This window comes from Anticarsia gemmatalis, chromosome 26 (assembly GCF_050436995.1).
Source record: "Anticarsia gemmatalis isolate Benzon Research Colony breed Stoneville strain chromosome 26, ilAntGemm2 primary, whole genome shotgun sequence".
In the NCBI taxonomy this organism is placed as follows: Eukaryota; Metazoa; Arthropoda; class Insecta; order Lepidoptera; family Erebidae; genus Anticarsia; species Anticarsia gemmatalis.
In genome coordinates, this window is record NC_134770.1 from 3,827,459 (window position 1) to 3,849,181 (window position 21,723).

Sequence of the window (21,723 nt, forward strand, 5' to 3'; positions counted from 1 at the left end):
AAAATTGAGCGTGTTCACGCGAAAAAACTTGTTTCTGGGTTTTTTTGGCAACAACCGGTTGCATTGTCGATTCTCATAATAACAATATGGGTACTTTAATGTACTGATGTATAGCATACAATCAGCATGTTAAAGCAAACAGTAAACATTAAGATTAAAATTAATTAAACAAAACTAAAAACGTATTAGGTGACAAGACTTATTTACTATTTTTTTTAAATCTTGAGGGCATGCAATGTCCTTTCCCCCGTGGCCAGCGTGGTTGACTCAAAGCCTAGGCCTTCTTTAATTCAAGAGGAGGCCTTTAGCCTTGCCCAATTGGGACAGTCATGGGTAAAAAAAAAACGTTGATTGAGACCTTCAAAAACAGTTCAATGACCCCCGAACACTAACCTGATTATGCATTTGCAATCAATGCAACTAAACAGCATTTGAAAACTTGTATCAAGTGATTTGTATGTAACTGAATACTCAACTTCTACGTCGACGTCAATCCAGCTTCGCATATTTGAAAACTTAATACTACTTACCCCATCCAAGAATCCGTCCGACATACAAAGCAGTCAGAATCCAAGTTTTTTTATATTGGTTCTTAAATTCGACAATTACAGTCATTGAAGTTAATTAGATGTGCTACCGAAACAATTCTCTAAAATGTAAACTCATCTTATCACATTTCACGGTCAATTATTCGCCTTGACTTACTTGTCACAAAGAAATTAGTAAACTGAATTTACAATAAGTAATATTTAGTACTATTTATAATATAGATATTGTAAAAATTTCAACTAGCGGGAACATTTAACTACATTTCTTGGGTAAAAAGGTATTTTATACGTATATATGCGCTATTCTAAACCATAGACTATCTATGTGTAAAGTTTTATACAGATTCATATAGAAACGTTTGCGTGAATAATTAACAAACATCCATCCATTTAACCTCAATTTTCAGTTTTATCATAGAAGTGAAACGAACTTCTATATGATACGATTGTTCCTGTGGTAAAGGAGTACCCTTTTTTATTACATTATTTCCCGCAGTAAACATAAGGTAATCATCATAACTTATGAATAGACAGCATAGACTTTCATAATAATTATATCAGCTTAGCCTTTCTTCCAAACTATGTTGGAGTCGGCTTCCAGTCTCACCGGATGCAGCTGAATATCAGTGTTTTACATGGAGCGACTGCCTATCTGACCTCCGCAACCCGGTTACCCGGGATAACACGATACCCTTCGGTAAGACTGGTTGTCAGACTTTCAAGCTTCTGACTACTGTTAACGACTGTCAAAGATCTTCGAAAATGACAGCCGGGACCCACAATTTAACGTGCCTTCCGAAACACGGAGGAACTCGATATGTATAAGATGGTCACCCATCCACAAATCAACCTCGGCAAGCATGGCTTAACCTCAGAGATCGATCCGCGCGGCTGTTGTTAACTAAGCCACGAGCTCCTCTTTTCTTTTCACTTTCATAATAATTACTAACTCTAAAATTAACAATTCCAGACTAATGTGTCCCACCTGGGACAAATATTTGTGTAATGAGCACGAGTGTTTGTTCTGAGCCTGGATGTTAATTTATCTATATAAGTATGTATTTAGAAGTATATAAGTATGTTTATCAGTTGTCTGGTTACCATAGTACAAGCTCTGCTTAGTTTGGAATCAGATGACCGTGTGTGAGTTGTCCAAAAATATTTATTTTTTTATTCATAATATAGTCATTAATATGATCTTAAGTGTAAATAATTTTACACTCATTAACAAGATGTAATAGTACACTGTAGATCACAATAAAGTATACAGTTATGTTATCTCAACACGCGTACCATCTTGGTATCAGATTTATTTTGTTTGTCTAGAGTGATAGCCGTGAAATTTTACAACCTTAGAGATTCACGTTTAGTGATGTTTTAAAGGTTTATTGTGTACATTTATATTATTTTATTGTTTGTGGATGGAAAAGTAATGAAAATTATAGTGATGATAAGTTACTAGTTTACGCGGGTGAAGGATGATTGTGTAAATTCATACTAAAAGTGTATTTTGTTTGAATTTAGTTAAGATTTTGCCACATAATATATAGTAGACAAATAAATATGCAGTGCTATTAATTTACCTTAATTTTTACCGCCTTTTTAGGCTTTAAGCCCACATCACAGAAAGGGGTGTTTACTTTGAGAGTCAGTTTTGTACAAATAGTTCTGCAATAAAGAACGCACTAGCAGTGAATATTTTAATTGACTGCGTCTGTGGTCCGCAGTGTCTCCGTTAGTATCTGCCTGCTAGCCACGGGTTCCCAGGTTCAATTGCCAGGTCGGAAAAAGTGCTATTGGTCTCATCCTAATTTATATTGGATTATTCACAATATTAATCTCTAATTCACGAAACTCACATTATTAGTGACGAAACGCAAGTGTACGAAATTATGTACGCCTCTGCCTACTCCTTCGGATATAATAAATAGGCATGATATTATGTATGTATGTATGTTTATTTGCAAATCCTTCACACATTGTCCATCGTACCAATACGTGTTTGACTCAATTCATACATTGTATGTGAATGGAAAAAGCCGCTTACAGATGTTCAATTATTATTCGCGCTTCGATTGATTGATAATAAAGTAATAACTGTCTGCAATCGTACCAATGTATCGTAATTGTTCACAATCATGCTTTTTAAATGATATGCTGAAGACTGTGTTCATTCAAAAGATATTTTTATAACCAAGGTGACTTTCCATCATATACCTCCGGTTTCTAAGGTACATTTAGCGGTAGTTTATCTATTCAATAGCGTTTGCTCATATAAAAATGACAGTTCAAATAAATAAACTACCGATAAATGTGCCTCAGAAACCGGGCAATAGTAAACGGAAAAGGTCAACATGGGATGTTAACCCGAGTGTTATCAAACCATAAGAGCATGCGCAGACTAGAGACTTGCATTCACAGATATCACAATCTCTGTTCGCGATTATGACAATCATTCATTAGGTATAAAGTATTTTATTCAGTCGTTTAGGGATTGGTGGAAAGTTATCATCTGTTATCTTACGACATTCAATAATAAAAAGTAGCAAAGTAAGTTGTTGTAGGTACCTAGGAAGAAAAGTATTTACAGAAAATAGTGGAACTACAAATCTAAAAACAAGAAGATGCTTAAAAATTCATTAATATTTAATTAAACTTTAATGATAACAGAATTACTAATATTCGAGTCTTGTGTGACACCCACACGAAACAAATATTAATGAATTCACAAATAAATTATTTTGGAGACTACTTAATACCCAAAAAGCAATAAAAGAAATGTTTCAAACAAAATAATTTTATTCAAACAGCACAAGTTTACAAAAAGTAAAAAAAGAAAATACAAAAAATACCAAACAAATGGAAAAAAAACCTTTCAAAGACACCACATAACTTTAAAAACAGACCAAAGGCAGAATGTAGACGACATACATTGTCTGAATATGATCAGAGAACAAACAGCCTGAAGCTGATCACTATTGCCTAGGATTTGCAGACCACTGTGATCAGTATCAAGTTGCCTAGTGTTCAAGCATCTTGAAGCTGTTCAAGATTGCTCCAGAAACCAAATGCATGGAACAAACATCACTTCTTCATCTATTTATCCAGTTATGTAAGACCGTATAACAAAATGAATCAAAAAGAAAACAAACAATGTTACATTTTATGTATTTTTGTGACTTATCACTTTTTAGAAAGCTTTTATGATTTGTAGTCAAAGTCAAACAAAATTTTGATTAAAATTCCTAAACTGTATATAAAACTAGACCGTAACTTAATTTTCTTTGCCAATTTATTCACTGCAAAAAAAACATAATTATCTTCTTTTTTCTATGTTATAGTATAAGTCTCAGCGAATTATTCATTTCACAATAAATAACTGTAAATCTCCCGTCAAAAGAAAGGGTTGAGTTTTTTATAAATTGCTTTTTTGTCTAGATCACGTTTTACAGGCCTAGCAGTGCTTTTCCACTTGAGTAGGTTCCCGAAACCATCAAAATAATGCCCACGATGAAAATAAAGATGTTCTTCCAAAGACGCCACTTAGCGAATCCCAACCCGGGAGATTCCCATATCACGAGGGTCTCAATCAAGGCTGGGAATATAAAGCCCATCAGAGACAGACAAAATGAACCGATCTGAAAAAATAAACAATAAATTAACTATTTTTAGAAGGATTTTTAGCAAAAATGGGCTACTAAATATAATAAATTGGGAGCTGTCATGGTCTCTATGGGACTTCAAGCTCCAAAAATTAGTCTGAAACTTTCTAATAAGCTATTTTGGCCGAATGTTTGAACGGAGTCCTTTTGAAGGAGGCTACTGCCTTCTACAGATCCTTAATCAAGTTTCATATAAATGCATATAGTTTTTCATAACCCGTAATTTTAGAAAATATGAAATATATTTACCAAACCCATGATGGGTCCCATATTGGGAAAAGCGACAGCAACGACTGTGATGATGACCACAAATATGGCTCGATAGACTCTCTCCCAAATGTAGTGCTTGTTCTCAGGGTAGCGCTTGCCGAGATAAAACCAGACCAAGTTGAATGGCGCCCAGAAGTTGAGTCCAAATGTGATGAAGATCATTACAGCAATCAGTGCCTTCAAGATTGTTGGGAAGCTGTAAAAAATAAAACTTCATTAATAAATACATTCTACAAAGGTAACCGGCTTATTCTACCATCGTGTATGTGATTAAATAACAAAAATAATATGTTAAGGTTTACGGGCATTGGTCGTGGTCCTGGGCATTAGTCTGCCCGTGACTGGGTCAAAACATTGAGTAACAAATAAATAACTGTAAACTAGGTACTTAGTACATTAATCGCGTATAAAACCCGTCAGTTTTAGTATATGTACTTAAACCTTGTACTTATTGTTATGCATCTCTTAGATATCTGACTCCGGTGGACACAAAACATCGTGGATAAAGTTCCAATGTAAACTAATTAATAAATAAGACTCACATATCTCGAGGAAAATTCAGTGTGATCGGCGATATCAACGTTTCTCCGTATCCCCAATAGCCAAAGAAACCAGTCAACAAGAGGAAACTCACCACTACTGCCATACCTGGGAATTAACCGTTTAATTTTTTTGTATAACATCTATTAAAAGCAGTTGATAACTGAGTGGTCTAAATATGCATTTCACGTAAGTGGTCGACGGTTTGAACCCGAGGCAACACACCAATGACTTTTCGAAGTTATGGGTGTATTAAAAATAACTATGACTTGCTCTAAAGGTGAAGGAAAACATCGTGAGGAAACCTTGCATGCCTAAAAATTTGTTTAATACATTTATAGAGGGCATGCAAAGTCCTCATCCCGCACTTGGCCAGCGTGGTGGAATCAAGCTCCCTCCTCGTTTGGGAGGAGACCCTTGCCCTGCAGTGGAACAGCAGGGCAAGTTAAATTCAGCGGTGAAGGAAAACATTAAGATGGGACCTCGCGTGCCTAAAAGTTGCACTTTTATTTTTTATTTATCCCCCCACCAGCACTTGGTCAGCGTGGTGGACTCAAGGTCTATCAACTCCCTCAATTCGGAAGGAGACTTTTGCACAACTGTGGGTTAAAATTATTTTCAATTGTTACTAAAAAGTAGTTAACTAAAGATATTTCAAAATATAATTGTGAATTCATTTACCAACACATAGGACAATCGGGAACCTTTTGGGGTTTTTCATATTGTTTTCAATAGGCAACGAAACGCCAATGCCTTCCATACTGAAGACCACAACTCCGCAGAACTCGAAAAAACCGACAAAATTCTTCCATGCGGGCCTTTCTGATACATCAGGAGCTATTTCTAGTGCGTACACGACAGTTGCTATCACACACATTACTGAAAATAACAATTAAGTTTGAACACAATTTACATACTTTGTACTTTTTTGATTTATAGTCGGAGGCCCGACGTAAAAATAAACAGCGGCTAGCTATCAAGTAGAATATTGATAGATGTTTTACAGTTGCTGGCACTATGCCTTGGGACAAATGATTGTTTGCGAAAATTATTATGTTAGATTCTACACACAAATTTAGTTCGGCCTAGCCGAGCGGCAAAACCGTATATTTATTATGTGCAGAAGAAAAAAATTCAGCAAAGACCAGAAGATGACTTCAAAAATACACAAAAAAACAACTTACTGATAAATAAGTCCCCTACAAGCGTAAACGGTGCTAGATACTTGAGAGACCTTATCATACAGAGCAGTAATATTGGCAGAGCTATAATCAGGATATATAATCTTAATACACTTATAGGTCCTTCTTTCTCGGTGTCGTCTACCAACTGCTGTATTGTTTTGGCTATGATGATCTCATATACAGCACACGATCCGAACAGATCTAAACAAATTGTTATGTCCACTCCGTACCTGAAATTAGTTATTAATTCATACTTATACCTATTATAGTTTGTTTTTCTATCTAGTATTTTTTTATTGCTGGCAGAATATAAACTTTCCATACTTAGCTAACCGTGCAGCTCCCCATTACGTTTCATCCCCTATTTCTGTAACTCAACAGCCGATGTCGTAATTAAGTAGTTCATGCTCTATTTAGAGCCTTCCGTTCTTAAGTAGCTTTTCGATAAACAATTTTTTCAGGACCATAGCCTGACTTTACTGCTACCTCTACTTTCGACTATCCAGAGAATTATTGTATTTCTTGATCGAAAAACTCAAGAGTCACTTTTTGGCCCAACCGGGGATTCAAGTCCGAGATCTCTGCGGATGTATACGTCAGAGTGTAGTGTCAGATAGTTTGAATTAAATGTTTACCTAAATAAAGCTCCATGTTTCCGACACTTAGGAAATGGTCCATGTTCCATTGATTTTTCAGCAAGATCTGGATAAGACATTGCCGGTATTTTCAGTTTAACGTACAAAGTTTGTGCTGACGTGACCAAAATCTGAAATTATAATATTATAAAGGAATTTTATTAATCCACTTCAGATATATAGGTATTTTTTGTCATTTCGGTCCCTAACTAACGGTTCCTATACAGAGAATTGCGTTTAGTGACTTTCTGAAGTCCTATTTTTGAAGTATAAAATAAGAATTTTGTCGTCTAACGAGCGGTGGGTACATAGATCTATGAGCACCGACGACCATATTTTTTTTATCTGAACTGATATTTCAGTATTATACATCTAAATTGATCAGAATAGTGAACAATATACAAGGCAGTATAAATAGCACTTACATGTATACAGTATGTGATATAGAATCCAAATATGACGGTGGTGAACAGTGCAGTCCACAGGCCACACTTCATGTAGGACTCCGGTATGCCCAAAATACCCGCACCCAGACATCCCTTGACCAAATGTCCTATGGACTCTAAAACACTAAAATTAAACAAAAGAGGCATAAGAATTAATAAAATAATAATAAAAATGTATTTTGACACAATTAACGTTACAATCGCAGCATTAAAGTGTACAATTTTACAATACATAGCTAACGTAAATGTTATTCTAGAAGTTGCAGACGCTAGTTCCCAAACTAAGCTAGAGCTTGTATATTGGGGAAAAATGGTAGTTATAATAAAGTAAGTCATGCTGACGTCGCACAAAATAGGGCCAAGTGTTAAAACTGAATCATAACAGTTACAGCCTTTTTTTTCTCAAAAGTACTAAATTTTAAAAACCAAAACTGACTAAATCTAGAAAGTAAGTTTCTTTTTATAACCGATTACTGTCCCACTGCTGGGCAAGGGTCTCCTCCCAAACGAGGGGGAGGGGCTAGGCCTTGAGTCCACCACGCTGGCCAAGTGTCGGTTGGGGACTGTGCATGCCCTCAATAAATGTATTAAACAAATTTTATGCATGCAAGGTTTCCTCACGATGTTTCCTTCACCGTTGGAGCAAGTGATAAGTAAGTTTTATTTTTTGGAAATTGTTTTTGGTACAAATGTAAGCTAAATGTTTCTTCTGTTGCTAAACAAACGGCTAGACGGAATTCAAATTATAGTATAATGTATAATGATATTTACGTTGTTGGTTTGTGCTCCTTGCTCCTATTCGCTACGTAATCGTAGTCTCCCATTGTGGGCCGTGATCAAGCTCTCGAGTTCACTGAAACCAAAAATGAAGATTAATTAGATTCATGCATTCATCTGGATGGTCAGAATTACCAAGGGGGTTTCGAAATTCAGTAGAAGATGCGAAAGATATTAAATTAAAGAAGTAAATATTATTTTTAGTCAGCAAGTCTCATGCAGTGATAAAGGGTTCATCAATACACCTTGTGAGAACCATTTTGATAATATAACGATGATTATAAGTTGACACCTCGATGATTTATACTTATTCATGAATTTAAATACTTCCTGTTATTTATACCACAGCATATGTCTGGTTTAAAGCGCTGTGTCAGGTAATTTATCAGCTGGGAAAAGACGTCTACTTAAACATATAGGAAGTCGAACTTACCTAAAGAAGCAGAGCTGAGATCTTCAGAAACCTTCAAAAATTCATGCTACATCAAGGAAATGTAAAATTATATTATAATAAAGCAGAAGTTAAATTTACAATTACACTTTATGAAATAAATACACAATCATTGAACGCTATAAATTTTGTAAAATTCAGTCCAAATTTACAAAACTATCACATAATTATTGGGAACGGGCCACTTCGAAATTTGTTTTATCACAAGTCAACGTAACGTTTTATTCTTCTTTGCTTTGCTAAATTGTTTTTGGTTCTTCTATGAGGTTCTATTTAGACAGCCTGGCTGCCTTCGCACAGACTAGACGGTACGAAATAAGATTGCTGAAGCTAGAATTGTTTACGTTTCTTAGTGCCTATCTATAATTTACAAGTTTCTGAGCTGGTGGTAGATTCAGTAATTGTAACGACTATCGTAAGTGTCAACGTTTAAAATGAATAAATGATTTGAGTAGAGTCCTGCGCTTGTTCACTCACTTTATTCTATCCTATTGGATTATGATGTATAGCAGGATGGTGCTTGTCGTCATTATAACAAACTCCAGTGAAGTTGCATTGTTGAGAAATATGTTAGTTTGAATAAAATTAACAGCTATCATTTTATTTGCATCATTTTTATATTTGTCAATACAGTCCGCAGCGTAGCGGAAAAAGTAGTTGCTATAGTTTCCTGCCTCGGAGCACTCAGAGTGTACGTGTGATAGTTCGATTCTATGTAAATAATTTACTTGGATGATTCGTTATAGTTATTTGAGGTGTATTGTAAAAAAAAACAAACATTAATAATAGAATACTTTTATTTTTACAAAACAGTTTACAATATTAATTTACAAAAACAAGCAAAAATCGGACGTATAAAATTACAAACGCAACATTCTTTAAAAGTTTGACTTCATAATGTACAATTTTTATAAAGCAACTTGTGTTACATTCCTTCTATTAAAGCTTTGCCACTGGAGTAGGTTCCCGAAGTCATCAAAACCAAGCCAGTTATAATAATAAACAAGTTCTTCCAAAGACGCCACTTGCCAGGTCCCATACCAGGGCTTTCCCACTTTACAAGGGTCTCGATCATAGCTGGATACACAAAACCCATCAATGAAATGCAGAAGGAACCCATCTGGAAATAAATAGAAAGTTTTAAAAACATCATACTAACAAAGAGATGCAAGATAGCGCTAGGCGACTAACCCCAGAAATCGAGTACATTTAGCGATAGTTTATCTATTCAATAGCGTTTTTTTGTATGAGTTAAAACGCTATTGATTAGATAAACTGCCGCTAAATGTACCTTAGAATCCAGGGGTAGGTGGTAGTCAATGGGATTAGCCGTATTAAATGCCCCTAAGTTCCGATTTAATTAGCCGTGTATTGTCGTTAAACACAATCGTGTTTTGTGCACTGCCCCGCATATTTATGGTAGAAACACATCCTTCTTCTTGGCGTTTTTGACAATTATCCTACTTAAACTTAATGTTTAAAATCTTAATGTACCAATTTAAAATACAATCAGCATCTTATGAGATTGAAACCGGATAAAAAATACTTATAGAAATACTTACCAAACCCATAACAGGTCCCATATTAGGGAAAGCAATAGCAGCAACAGTAATGAGGATCACAAATATGGCGCGGTACACTCTCTCCCAGATATAGTGTTTGTTCTCGGGGTAGCGTTTGTTCAAATAGTGCCAGACCAGGTTGAATGGCGCCCAGAAGTTGAGGCCGAATGTGATGAAGATCATTACTGCGACCAACGCCTTTAGGATGGTCGGAAACCTGGAAGAAGCAACCGGAAAACTTAACCGTGCTCTTAGTAAAAGATATTAGCTCCCTTTACACACACGCTCTATCGCGCATGAAACAATTATAGCGCGTGAAAGAGCGCCCGTGTAAGGGAAAATGAAAGACTACACGCCGGGCTCATCTGTCAAGCCCGCGAAAAAAATCGCGAGCAAAGAGCGCGCCGTCTTTTCTATGCGTAATCCAGTACGCTCCTAAGAACGCGTGATAGAGCGTGTGTGTAAAGGGGGCTAATATCTTTTACTAAGAACACAGTTAAGTAATGAGAGAGGGATTAGGCGTTGAGGCCACCACGCGGGCCAATTGCGAGTTGGGGACTTAAGCGATTTTTTTTCTAATACTCATATAACTTCGAAAACTCATTGATGAACTTTGGGCTTGAGCTTTCAACGACTTGTGACAGGGTGAATGCTATAAATAAGAATAATATTGAAACTCACAGTTCTCGCGAAAAATTGAGTGTAACAGGCGATATGACTGTTTCACCATAACCCCAGTATCCGTAGAAACCAGTCATTGCCACGAAGAAAACAACTACTGCCATACCTGCAAGAGAAAAATATCTTCAATCTATATTATTATTTTAAACGCGACCATTGCACATTTGACATTCGACACAAAACTTTTGAGAATAATAACAATTTCCAATTTGCTTAAGTCTGAACCCCATGGCCACGACAAGCGTCAAACTATCAAAAAGTCACCTTCCTGAAAAATCCGTTCTAACAATACTCTAAAATGTTGATCTTACCAAAACACAGGACAATGGGAAACTTTTTTGGTTCTTTCATATTATTCTCAATAGGCAGACATATTCCAAACCCTTCCATAGAATATACCACTACGCCGCAGAATTCAAAGAATCCTATAAAGTTCTTCCATGCTGGCATTTCTGATAGAGGAGGAGCTCTGCTATCAGCGTATCGGACTGTTGATGCCACACACATTACTAGAAAATAATAAACAATTGTAATATAAAAAAATGCTTGTTCCAAACTGCTCCAGAGGAACATTCTCACTGTCCTTCATTGAAATTTACTGGAAATTGACGATTCAAATATCCACAAGGACAGTGCCAAGAACAGGAAAATACAGGGTTCATCGAATTTATTTGTGCATTTGCCTGTAAAAACCTTCTTAAGTAAAATGCTCTACAGTCGGTACCGTACAGTATCGAGAGTTTGACATTTAAAATGTACTGTCAAAATAGTTCCCACCGAGCCCGCTAAAGGCGCTGATCAGATTTTCGTGCAAAATTTCTCGATAGCTAGCCGGTTGTCGGTGGTAGAGAATCGAGCTACTGCAATAATGCGGAAATAAAGATCAATCTTACCAAGGACGATGTCTCCAGCGGCAGAAAAGGGTGATAAATACTTGAGTGACCTTATCATGCAGAGCAATAAGACTGGAATAGCCAGAATTAGGATGTACAATCTCAACATGTGCAAGGGTCCTTCAGTTTCGGAATTATCGATCAGCTGCTGAATTGTTTTACCAATTATGATTTCATATACAGCACACGATCCGAAGAGGTCAATACAAATTATTATATCTACTCCATACCTAGAACATGTTTATCTAAATTATCAATTCATTCGTTATAGACGATTACTCTTCGCGTTCTACAAATATGTGATCAAGGCTTTAAAACTCATGCGATAAATTGTATTGAAAATTACCTGAAAGTAATGATTACTTCAAAGTTATAAGAAAATACCACAAAGAAATCTAAATATATTAGTATTAGAGGTGCTTATTTTAAGAGTTATTTTAAGTGATGCACAGTTGTCTCAAGGCAAATCTTGTGTCTCATTTGGAAAGAAGATACACGTGTCTAACAACTAGACAATATCTTTTTAGGCTAGGAAATTGGACAATTTTGTAAGCCCAATAATTCAGAATCTAAATTTTATTAAGACATACCTAAATTTCGATGAGTGTTTCCGTAAACTAGGAAATGGTCCAAGTTCCAAAGCTTTCTCAGCCAGATCTGAATACGACAATTTCGGTACTTTAAGCCTGACGTACAAAATTTGTGCTGATGAGACCAATATCTGAAATAAAAAAGGTTTTTTATTCAGGCGCCCATGACCAGTGGCGCTCACCGGTCGAAAAACGGTCTGTGGGTTAAACAACCCTTGGTGGTGTAACTTCATAGATGGGTGACTGCGTACTTGTGTTTCAACTGGGCGTCTCCGTGTTTCGGAAGACACGTTAAATTGTGGGTCCCGGATGTAATTTTCAAAGATATTTGACAGTTGACAGCTTGAAAGTTTGACTACCAGTCTTACCCAAGGATATCGTGTTAGAACCCAGGTAAATGGGTTGTGGAGGTCCTATAGACAGTCGCTCGATATGTATAAGATGGTCACACATGCACAAAGACAAATCTGCGCGGATGATATTAACTAATTGGAGTAGACCGACATTAAAAAAGCCTTGTGAGATAAAATAATACAAAATTATAATACTAACATGAATACAGTAAGTCATAAAGCATCCGAACATAATGGTGACACCCAACGCTGTCCACAGACCACACTTCATGTAGGCTTCTGGAATACCCATTATACCAGCTCCTAAACATCCTTTAATTAAATGACTCGTGGATTCTAAAACGCTAAAACAATCAAGTACAATATAGAAGAAAATAATCGTCAAGCGTAGACTTCAACCAGTGAAAAATGAGATTGCATTTTTTATATAGCTGTACAGGAAAAAATGCATGTATGAAGAGTCAGGCTCGCTACACACATATTCAGTCCGGCACGCTTGGTTCGGCCATATTTATCGAACAACGTTACCGACTCGATTCCCTTGTTCGGCTTGTGCCGATCGGGTTAACCTACACATATTTGGTTTTGCCGCCTGGCTAGGCCGATTGATTCCAAACCTTATGTGGATGTAGCAAGCCTTACAAAGAGAAGACGTAACAAATTCTGAATAAGAAGACTTTTATCTTTAAAAAACGTTGGGGATGTGACTGCCTAGCAAGTAGACGAAGGATAGAAGTAACAGTAACGTTCTAAGTATTTTCATTATCAACCACTTACTTGGTCGGTTTATGTTCAAGTGTCCTTTGCGATACATAATCGTAATCGTCTGGCATTGTGTTTATGTGAATATATCACAATGTTAGTCAGATGGACGGCAGACGTAATCGAGTGTTTAAGTCTTCTGAAAGAGTAAGAAGATTGTCGTTTTAATTATGTTGTTTAAGGTATACAATCATGCAAACAGATAGGTCAAACTTATATCATTCCTTTATAAAATTATGTTGTTACTTACAGTACAGATCGGTGATAAGATTAAACTTATCAATAACAAATTATAAAATAAATTTGCTGTTTTTTTCGATTTGTTGTTGCTAACTTGCTATATCCAGAATTTTTATTTTTATTGTCATCTGACAGGTACATTTCTTTGTAGTTGTATAAAGGTTTTCATTATTCTTTCAGTTAGGATTTTTACAATGAGTTTGTAGTTATTTTTTTCTTGCCATAGTTGCTTATTTGCATATATTTATTAATAATTTATCTTTGAACACTTTGAAAATATCACTAAGCTTTATTATGAAGCTTTGCTAAGTTTGAAAGGGAAAATATTTTATTCGTTTAACCCGAAATATCACAACACAAATAATAAAGAATTCTTAGATTTCCATAATAATATAATTATTATTAGCAGTCAAATTAATGTGATTTTAAAAAAAATTTTGATTTACTTTATTTGTACTATGTTATTGGCAGGATTCAGCTTAAGGCTATAAAGGATCTCGATCGCCATCAAACTAAACAAAAAATAATTTTCATGTCAATGTCATTTTTGTTGTTCATTCTATTTGGTATGAAAGAGGTAAGACAGACAATAGACATCAATAGTTTTAGTGGTAAAACCCACAAACTGACGGTAGAAAAATAAGAAGTGTTGAAAAATTTCTGAAATCGAAATCTAGCTAGAACATGCAAAGGCATATACCTACACTAGCTGACTCGCGCAACTTCGCTTGCGTCACATAAGAGAGAACGGATCAAAATTTTCCCCGTTTTTGTAACATTTTTTACCCTTACTCTGCTCCTATTGGCCGTAGCGTGATGATATATAGCCTATAGCCTTCCCCGATAAATGGACTATCTAACACTGAAAGAGTTTTTCAAATTGGACCAGTAGTTCTTGAGATTAGCGCGTTCAAACAAACAAACAAACTCTTCAGCTTTATTATATTAGTATAGATAGTATAGATAATATTTCTCGCTTGCCTATGTGGCACCACCTATGTGGAAAGAATATAAAGGTCTGAACTGCAGGTTAAGAAATAACAAACATTTTATGTTTAATAGTTATTTATTAATATGTACATATTTACATTGTAGCACACGGGGTACAGAGGAGTAATCACAAAGATCTAAATCTGGATACTAGAAAAATATTTGACATTAAAATAGCTACAACATTCAGACCTGCGGGCTTATTCTTGACACTCGAATTCGATTCCAATCATGGTACTTTCATATTCCCAACCAACACATGTTTGAACGCTTGGTTAAACCGATTCTAATAGAATTGTTAGGGTTAGATTATTTTCATTTTAAACCAGTGCATGCAGTGTCGATAAGCTCGAAGCTGGTTCAATCTTTTCTGTCAGGAGTAAGCCCAGTGGTCTTACTATTTTTGGGTAGAAAATAGCTTATGAGATGTAACTTTGGCAATTGTTTTTAATGCATTAACTATCCCTTATCATGCAGATAGGCTATCCGTTACTTATTCATAACAGCTTCTTAATAAGACACGTATTGCATAATTAGTAGAAGGCACTAGCGCTGAGTAATAATCCGAATATCATCAAGAAAAAGTTCTTAGTCCGTCGCCACCTGAAAATATGCAAGATTTTTTATTCATTTATACTGTACTAGCTGACCCGTGCAACTTCGCTTGCGTCACTTAAGATAATCATAATTTTCCTCGTTTTTGTAACATTTTTCACTGTTACTCTGCTGTTATTGGTCGTAGCGTGATGATATATAGCCTATAGCCTTCCTCGATAAATGGGCTAACTAACACGGAAAGAATTTTTCAAATCGGACCAGTAGTTCCCGAGATTAGCGCGTTCAAACAAACAAACAAACAATCAAACAAACAAACAAACTCTTCAGCTTTAAAATATTAGTATAGAAGATGTGTATTATACATCCAAAAGGATGGATGTTTGGATAGATGTTTGATACGCAGATAGTTTAAATCCTGTATAATCACAACTTTTTACCCCCGGAAACCTATTCACACGGACAAACTTACGGTTACAACCTGCCTACCTGATTTTCAGCTCTCGGTCGTCTTTCCAAGTAATCAAACTCTCAATAATGGCTGGAAATATGAATCCAATGATACCAACTAAAAAGGGCCCCATCTGAAAATAAGTAAAAGTGTATTTAAAAAATTGAATATAATTCATCACTTACATTTTTTATAATAATTGTACTGCTGCATATTATATTCATCTTTTACTTTCGGTTCACACTTTTCAAAAACGAAATTAAGCTTAATTTAACTTTGAAATTAACAGTTATATACTTCATGTTACATCACTCAAAGTCTTAAGGACAATAACATAACAGAAATTATATTAAGTTAAATTAGTTTCAGAAATGATAAACACTCACAAATGACATAATCTGGATCAAGTCTGGAAATAACAAGGACACAATCGTCACCAGACATACGAACAGAATTCGTAAGATTCTCTCCATCAGTACTAGAGTTCTGTATGATGATCTGAAAAACAATATCAAACAGTGAATTAAAATTAATTATCTTATGAAAAATTTAAAAATCAATGTCGTCTTTTATTCGTATCAAACATTTCCAGAGTAAATAAGGCTGTTTCTAAAGTCTTGTCACAATAAATTTCAACGATATTATCACTATACCTTTGGTATCTTTTTGCGATATAGTGCCATAAAATTCTGAATGGAACCCAAAATTGTACGACAAACGTGACTATTAGCATTACAGTTAACAGACACTGCAGGATTGTAGTTAATCTGAAAGAAAACAAAAAATGAAGGCTTAATCTTAAATATCATAACATCTAACAAGTTTGTGAAAAACGTTGTACGGAGACGTTATATTGCTTGATTCTATTATGACTACTTATTATTAAATATAGAAATAAACATGTTTAAATTTTACGTCCACAAATTGGGATTAAGTGATATATCAGTGAAATTATACCAATTTCACTAATATTTAACGGACACCCACGTGTTTCTAGGCATGTGGACAGTGACAGGACTCCTGCAGTCTTCGCCCCAGCCCCAGTAGCCAAAGAAACCGGTGAGAGCAGTCAGTATCGACACCGTTCCCATCGCTGAAACAAACTTTTTGATGGTTACACTAAATGTTATTCCTTACTTTGCAATGATACGGATATAATTATACAGTAGTATAGTCTAATTAATGCCTGTAAACATAATCTTTATCTTTATTAAGTAATATTCATGGATCATAAGCTTATACTAATCCCCCCACCACAAAACCTTTTATGTTTCAGTTATTATTTAAAAAAGATAAAACAAGACATTATTTTTAACAACTGCTTTTCTGAATCTAGCTACATTTTTAGGATTAATATATTTTTTTGAAAATTATTCTCATCGGTGACTTTAGTTCTATTTTTCGAAATAATCAAAAATTATTTTATTAATAACACACACAAACTTGCTGCCATGCTTTATTGCTTCCTTTAAAATAAAATATTTTTCTTACCCCATTGTACGACTAGCCGAAAATATCGAGGCCTCCTCATATTATTTTCAACTGGAAGACACACTGCAATCCCACATGTGCAGTATATACAAACACCACAAAATTGAACAAAACCATGAACGTTTTTCCATGCAGGTAGCTCGCTGAGCTTCTGTTTTGTTTGTAGACTGTAGTATAAAGTTGCTAATACACACATAGCTGAAATAACAATTAGAAAGTGAAGGTAAAATTAACAAACTGGTTGACAGTTTGGCGAGTTTTGTATGTATTTTATAATGTGATGTATTATATGAATAAACGTTATAAAAAAAAACACAATCGTAGGAATCATGGCATAGTATATAATACGATATGTATGATGATAATAATAGTAACAAAATATGGACGGTGTCCGACTTGGCCATAATTTTTCGGACTTGCGTCATGCTTCATGGTTTGCTACGTTATAATAATATAATCAAATCGAAGTATAGCGGACCCAACATACTGATAGATTTTTTTATTACACCTCGTTGAAATAATAACGAAAATAAACAGAGATTTAATAAAAAACCGTATTAGCAAATTCATATCTTTAAGTTATTCTTCTGATAAATATGAGTTATTTACCAGTAAAAAAGTCAGCTAGCATAGAAAATGGCGCTAGAAACTTGAGACTTCTGATCACACATAAGGTCATTACTAAAGGAGCACTGACTAAGATATACAGTCTCACGTTACCACTCAACCAGTCGCTTATGTCTATACCTTCGATAACCTGAAAAAATAAAACCTAATAATTCTTCAGAAGAAAGTGTACTAAGACCAGAAAAAGAATAGGAAGGAATTAAAAAGTAAGTAAACATGAAAAATAAGTTTTTAAAAGTTTGAAGACAGTAATCAAATTCAGTAATACATAATAATATTCAAGGTCTAATATTTTATTTATTACTAGTTGCAAAAACCAATCGTTAGTAAAAGTAAGTTTAAAGATTTTGATGATTTGATGACTTACCCACCTGTGTCAAAGTTTTAGCGATCATAATTTGATAAATACAACAGTTACTTGACAAACTTAGCACTAAACATAAATCCACCACATGTCTGAAAACAAAAACAATGACGTTAAGGCTGCGTTTCCACCAGAGATGTGCGATGGAAATGTGTCGTGCGAGGATGTCTAGCTGTGCTGTGAAAATGTGTGGGTGTTTCCACCAAAGCTGTGCGATGAAAATGTGTCTACGAGGATGTGTAGCGGAGCTGTGAAAATGCGCATTATGTGTGGTGCTGATGCATTCTCTGTAGTGAGTGTCTTCCTTCTTGATAATGTTCTCAATCAAATTGTGTAACTCATAAAAGTTACTTCTAGATACTCGATAAGAATTTTCGAATATTTCATCATCAGCCGTATAAAAAAAGGTAAAGAATTCTCCATGTAAACGATGATATTTAATATGGTTACGTATCCAAAACCTGTGTGTTCTTCTATTGTTTAAAATTATAGAACTAATAAACTCCGTATCTTCTGCTTCCATTTCTTCATCGCAAATTGTTAAATATAAAAGTATCTTCTTTTTCCAATTATCCATATCTATTTTACGCACTTCTACTTCCAACAAACTCCGTCTATGGACTGGCTGGTACAGTATACGCAAACCTCGCAACACATCCTTCTCAACACATCCCTCGCACACATCCCTCGTACACATCCCTCGCACACATTCCTCGCTTGTTTTGTATGCGCAAAAATCTAGCTCCGCTGAGCCGTTTCCACCAGAGCTGTGCTGACCGAGGCGAGGTAAATGAAGCGATTCTATTGGTTCTTTACAAACACATCCCTCGCTACGCATCCTCGCACATCTCTGGTGGAAACGCAGCCTTAAGCTATCGTAAACTGTAGCGCGATTCTTTACAGTTGGTACTGTCGAGTATCGAAAGTTTGACATTCAAAATGTACTGCCCAAATTGTTCCTACGACGCCCGTCAGAGGCGCTGATCAGATTTTCATACAACATTTTTCGATGACAAGCCGGTTGTCGGTAGTCGATAGTAGTAGAAAATCGAGCTACTGCATACAACCTACCCATTAGTAAGTTTTTGAAAGAATGATATTTGAATTAGAGGAGATACACATATTTCGACCCTGCGAAGGAAAACACCTGTGTACAAAATATTTAGACATGAATTATTTAGAAAAAGGTGTTTAACGGCTGGTGGCAATATTTGTTTCTATTATTTTGTATTTTTTTGATGCCTTTAAACTGTCAAATGAATATCACAATCCCAAATCTACGAGTATTGTTAATAACGTAAGAATCCAACCTGAACACTTTACTACACCTCCTGAACCGTTTCCAGCACCCAGTAGCAGCTGCCACTTCAGCCAAGTCAGGATATGAGAGATGCGATACTCTTAGCCTACCGTACATCAATTGAGCTGATTTTGCTAGCATCTGAAAACAGCAGCACCTATTAGAACAATTTAAACATACGTAACACATAGCCTATTTCCAGAATCCGAAGTTTCCGATTTCAGACACAACGAAATACTGATTATTTGGGTATGACTCGTACAAACGTTTTAAAATCAGAAATCAATAAACGACCAGGGGTCTAAAATATTTTTAAGTTACGTATAATTGCCCAGTAGCTCAAAAACTAAAGTGCTTTAATATGTCAAACTATAGTTATACTTTGGTATGTTAAAGCACTCCTATCAGCAGGTCTTTCAAAAAATACCTTTTTATAAACATTTGCATAAAACTGATACGTACATACATGGCATAAGCGTTGATGAATCCGCAGAGGAATGTGGTGCACAACGACGCCCAAATACCGCCATACATGAAGGCTTCGTGCATGATCAATACGCTGGATCCCATGGTGCCTTTGATCATGTGGGATATTGATTCTATTATACTGCAAGTTGAGAAAAGCGTATTAATAAACTGATGGCCTTCAGAACAGCTCTGTATGAGGTGCATGATAGGACTCCCCCGCAGTGCACCTTGAAGGCAGCTAGGATCTCCTCCTCAAACCACAATGGTACTTACTCAAACACTATCAAAACATCCAAAATCTACTTCGATATACCAATGACTCGTCTCAAAGAGCCATAAACCTATTACTGTGCCGCTGATGGCCACGGATCTCCTGAGAACCTGTTTCGGGGCCTAGAACATTTCATTTTTTCTTTGATTTGGGAATAGAACTTACGTTATTGGCAGTCGCTAACTCTTTACTGGGGTTGTAGTTATGAGCAAATATGTGGTAGAGGGCCACCATTCATTATTAAAATGTTTGTCGTGTTTATCTTGCAGACCGTGGGATTGATTCCCCTTATCAATGAAATGGATTTTTTACTTAGACAGTCTAGAAAATAATATTCTTACTTAGTCTTATGCAAGCCAATCCTTTCATGAGTGAAGTCGTATTCATCTAGTTCTGCCCCCGGGTACACTCGGTATTGCGAACTCTCTCTCTTTTCCAAGTATTGAGCCACTTCAGGGTTTAAGGTCTTTGAAGAAAGAAAATATCATTAATAATCTTACAGGTTATTTTTCTGTTTATGCTACTTAGAAGGGACCGGACAATATCAATATTCTTGTCATAGAAAGCTAGCTTGTAAATTTGTGTTTATGTGATTGAGGTTACGACCTACGTTTACTTTAATTAAAATGGCATTGAATTGACTAAAGTAACTTATTGTCCTTTTATCACAGAAACAATAGCAGAAATTAAATATCTGCATTAAAGCTAAATAGTGGAGCTTTTAGGTAGTGGTTCCGGTAGATTAATAACATTAAAAAAAAAAACTTACCGCTACCGAGTATCCAGATCTAACAGATATAGTAGACATATCCTGTAAAACATAAAATATATCTTATATTATTCGGAATCTGCAGAAATTGCAAGTTGCGACATTTTAATCCGAAGAAAGCCATCTGTAGAACAATTCTGGAACTAATAAGATGCAGCTACTGAGCGTAGTTCCGACCAAATTGGATAGATGGCGGTTGTAGCGATTACGCTACTACAACCTTATTTTATTGAATGAAAGATTACATAGTAACATTTCGGTAAATTGTTTTTCATGGTATAATAATGGATATTGTACTGCCTGATTTTAGAAAACTATCATATTTGAACTTCCTAGTGTAGACATGAAATCCATAGTAGATTATTTTAACTACTTACTTCATTTGGATCTCGAGATGACTGTGGATCATTTTCTTTTTTGGAATCCTGAAAATTGTTTCCTAAGAATAAATTTAATGTGTATCATTTAACTTACAATAATTACTTGCTTGTGATGAAAACATTCTGAGGTAAACTTTGACAAAACTGCGAAAAAATCGGACATCGACAAACGCCACTGCCACTGAGGACTTTATTTCATAAATACAAATGTTTTTGTCTTAAATAAATAAACCAAATTTTTACCATTAGGGTGTCGACGAGAGTATTTTCCGAGAATAGTTCAAAATCTAGGCAGCCCCGACATTTGAGCCCCCGGGCACATTTTGATAAATACTTAGCAAAACTTTGACTTTCAAAACTGTTTTAGAGATAATAAATGAGTATAATTAATGTGGTTTCTCTATTATATTTCAGTCTAAAACTCAGATGAAATTATTTCAAGAGTTCACCGTTCTCACTGACA

General features: G+C 35.4%; 3 protein-coding genes across 3 annotated transcripts; all 3 read right to left on the reverse strand.

Annotated features, from left to right (window-relative positions):
* Positions 1-3,994: 3,994 nt before the first annotated feature.
* On the reverse strand, positions 3,995-7,351 carry LOC142984071 (proton-coupled amino acid transporter-like protein pathetic). Its single transcript, XM_076131382.1, has 7 exons — positions 7,265-7,351; positions 6,840-6,970; positions 6,205-6,434; positions 5,702-5,899; positions 5,023-5,128; positions 4,460-4,676; positions 3,995-4,186 (listed from the first exon to the last, which is right to left on the reverse strand). The coding sequence occupies exons 1-7, from the start codon at positions 7,334-7,336 to the stop codon at positions 3,995-3,997; spliced, it is 1,146 nt and encodes a 381-aa protein (XP_075987497.1). The 5' UTR covers positions 7,337-7,351.
* Positions 7,352-9,438: 2,087 nt separating this feature from the next.
* On the reverse strand, positions 9,439-13,425 carry LOC142984073 (proton-coupled amino acid transporter-like protein pathetic). The gene is made up of 8 exons (XM_076131383.1): positions 13,370-13,425; positions 12,792-12,936; positions 12,240-12,370; positions 11,650-11,879; positions 11,068-11,265; positions 10,757-10,862; positions 10,076-10,292; positions 9,439-9,633 (listed from the first exon to the last, which is right to left on the reverse strand). Exons 1-8 carry the CDS (start codon positions 13,423-13,425, stop codon positions 9,439-9,441), a joined length of 1,278 nt encoding a protein of 425 aa, XP_075987498.1.
* A 1,473-nt stretch (positions 13,426-14,898) lies between these two features.
* On the reverse strand, positions 14,899-21,570 carry LOC142984172 (proton-coupled amino acid transporter-like protein pathetic). The gene is made up of 14 exons (XM_076131597.1): positions 21,504-21,570; positions 21,258-21,305; positions 20,881-20,922; positions 20,453-20,577; positions 19,835-19,979; positions 19,383-19,513; positions 18,080-18,164; positions 17,691-17,838; positions 17,082-17,279; positions 16,578-16,683; positions 16,244-16,357; positions 15,977-16,088; positions 15,629-15,723; positions 14,899-15,187 (listed from the first exon to the last, which is right to left on the reverse strand). The coding sequence occupies exons 1-14, from the start codon at positions 21,504-21,506 to the stop codon at positions 15,118-15,120; spliced, it is 1,422 nt and encodes a 473-aa protein (XP_075987712.1). The 5' UTR covers positions 21,507-21,570; the 3' UTR covers positions 14,899-15,117.
* Positions 21,571-21,723: the final 153 nt, after the last annotated feature.

What these genes read in the sequence shown, in the direction of transcription:
- LOC142984071 (XM_076131382.1), bottom strand. Translation starts at nt 7,336, where the DNA reads ATGAAGTGTGGCCTGTGGACTGCACTGTTCACCACCGTCATATTTGGA. An exon ending in ATATCACATACTGTATACAT is followed by an intron (nt 6,971 to 7,264) that starts GTAAGTGCTATT and finishes TTATAATTTCAG; the next exon opens with ATTTTGGTCACGTCAGCACA. An exon ending in AAACATGGAGCTTTATTTAG is followed by an intron (nt 6,435 to 6,839) that starts GTAAACATTTAA and finishes AACTAATTTCAG; the next exon opens with GTACGGAGTGGACATAACAA.
- LOC142984073 (XM_076131383.1), bottom strand. Translation starts at nt 13,425, where the DNA reads ATGCCAGACGATTACGATTATGTATCGCAAAGGACACTTGAACATAAA. An exon ending in TTATGACTTACTGTATTCAT is followed by an intron (nt 12,371 to 12,791) that starts GTTAGTATTATA and finishes TTTTTATTTCAG; the next exon opens with ATATTGGTCTCATCAGCACA. An exon ending in CGCTGGAGACATCGTCCTTG is followed by an intron (nt 11,266 to 11,649) that starts GTAAGATTGATC and finishes ATTATTTTCTAG; the next exon opens with TAATGTGTGTGGCATCAACA.
- LOC142984172 (XM_076131597.1), bottom strand. An exon ending in CATCTCGAGATCCAAATGAA is followed by an intron (nt 20,923 to 21,257) that starts GTAAGTAGTTAA and finishes TATGTTTTACAG; the next exon opens with GATATGTCTACTATATCTGT. An exon ending in ATCGCAAAAAGATACCAAAG is followed by an intron (nt 16,089 to 16,243) that starts GTATAGTGATAA and finishes ATTGTTTTTCAG; the next exon opens with ATCATCATACAGAACTCTAG.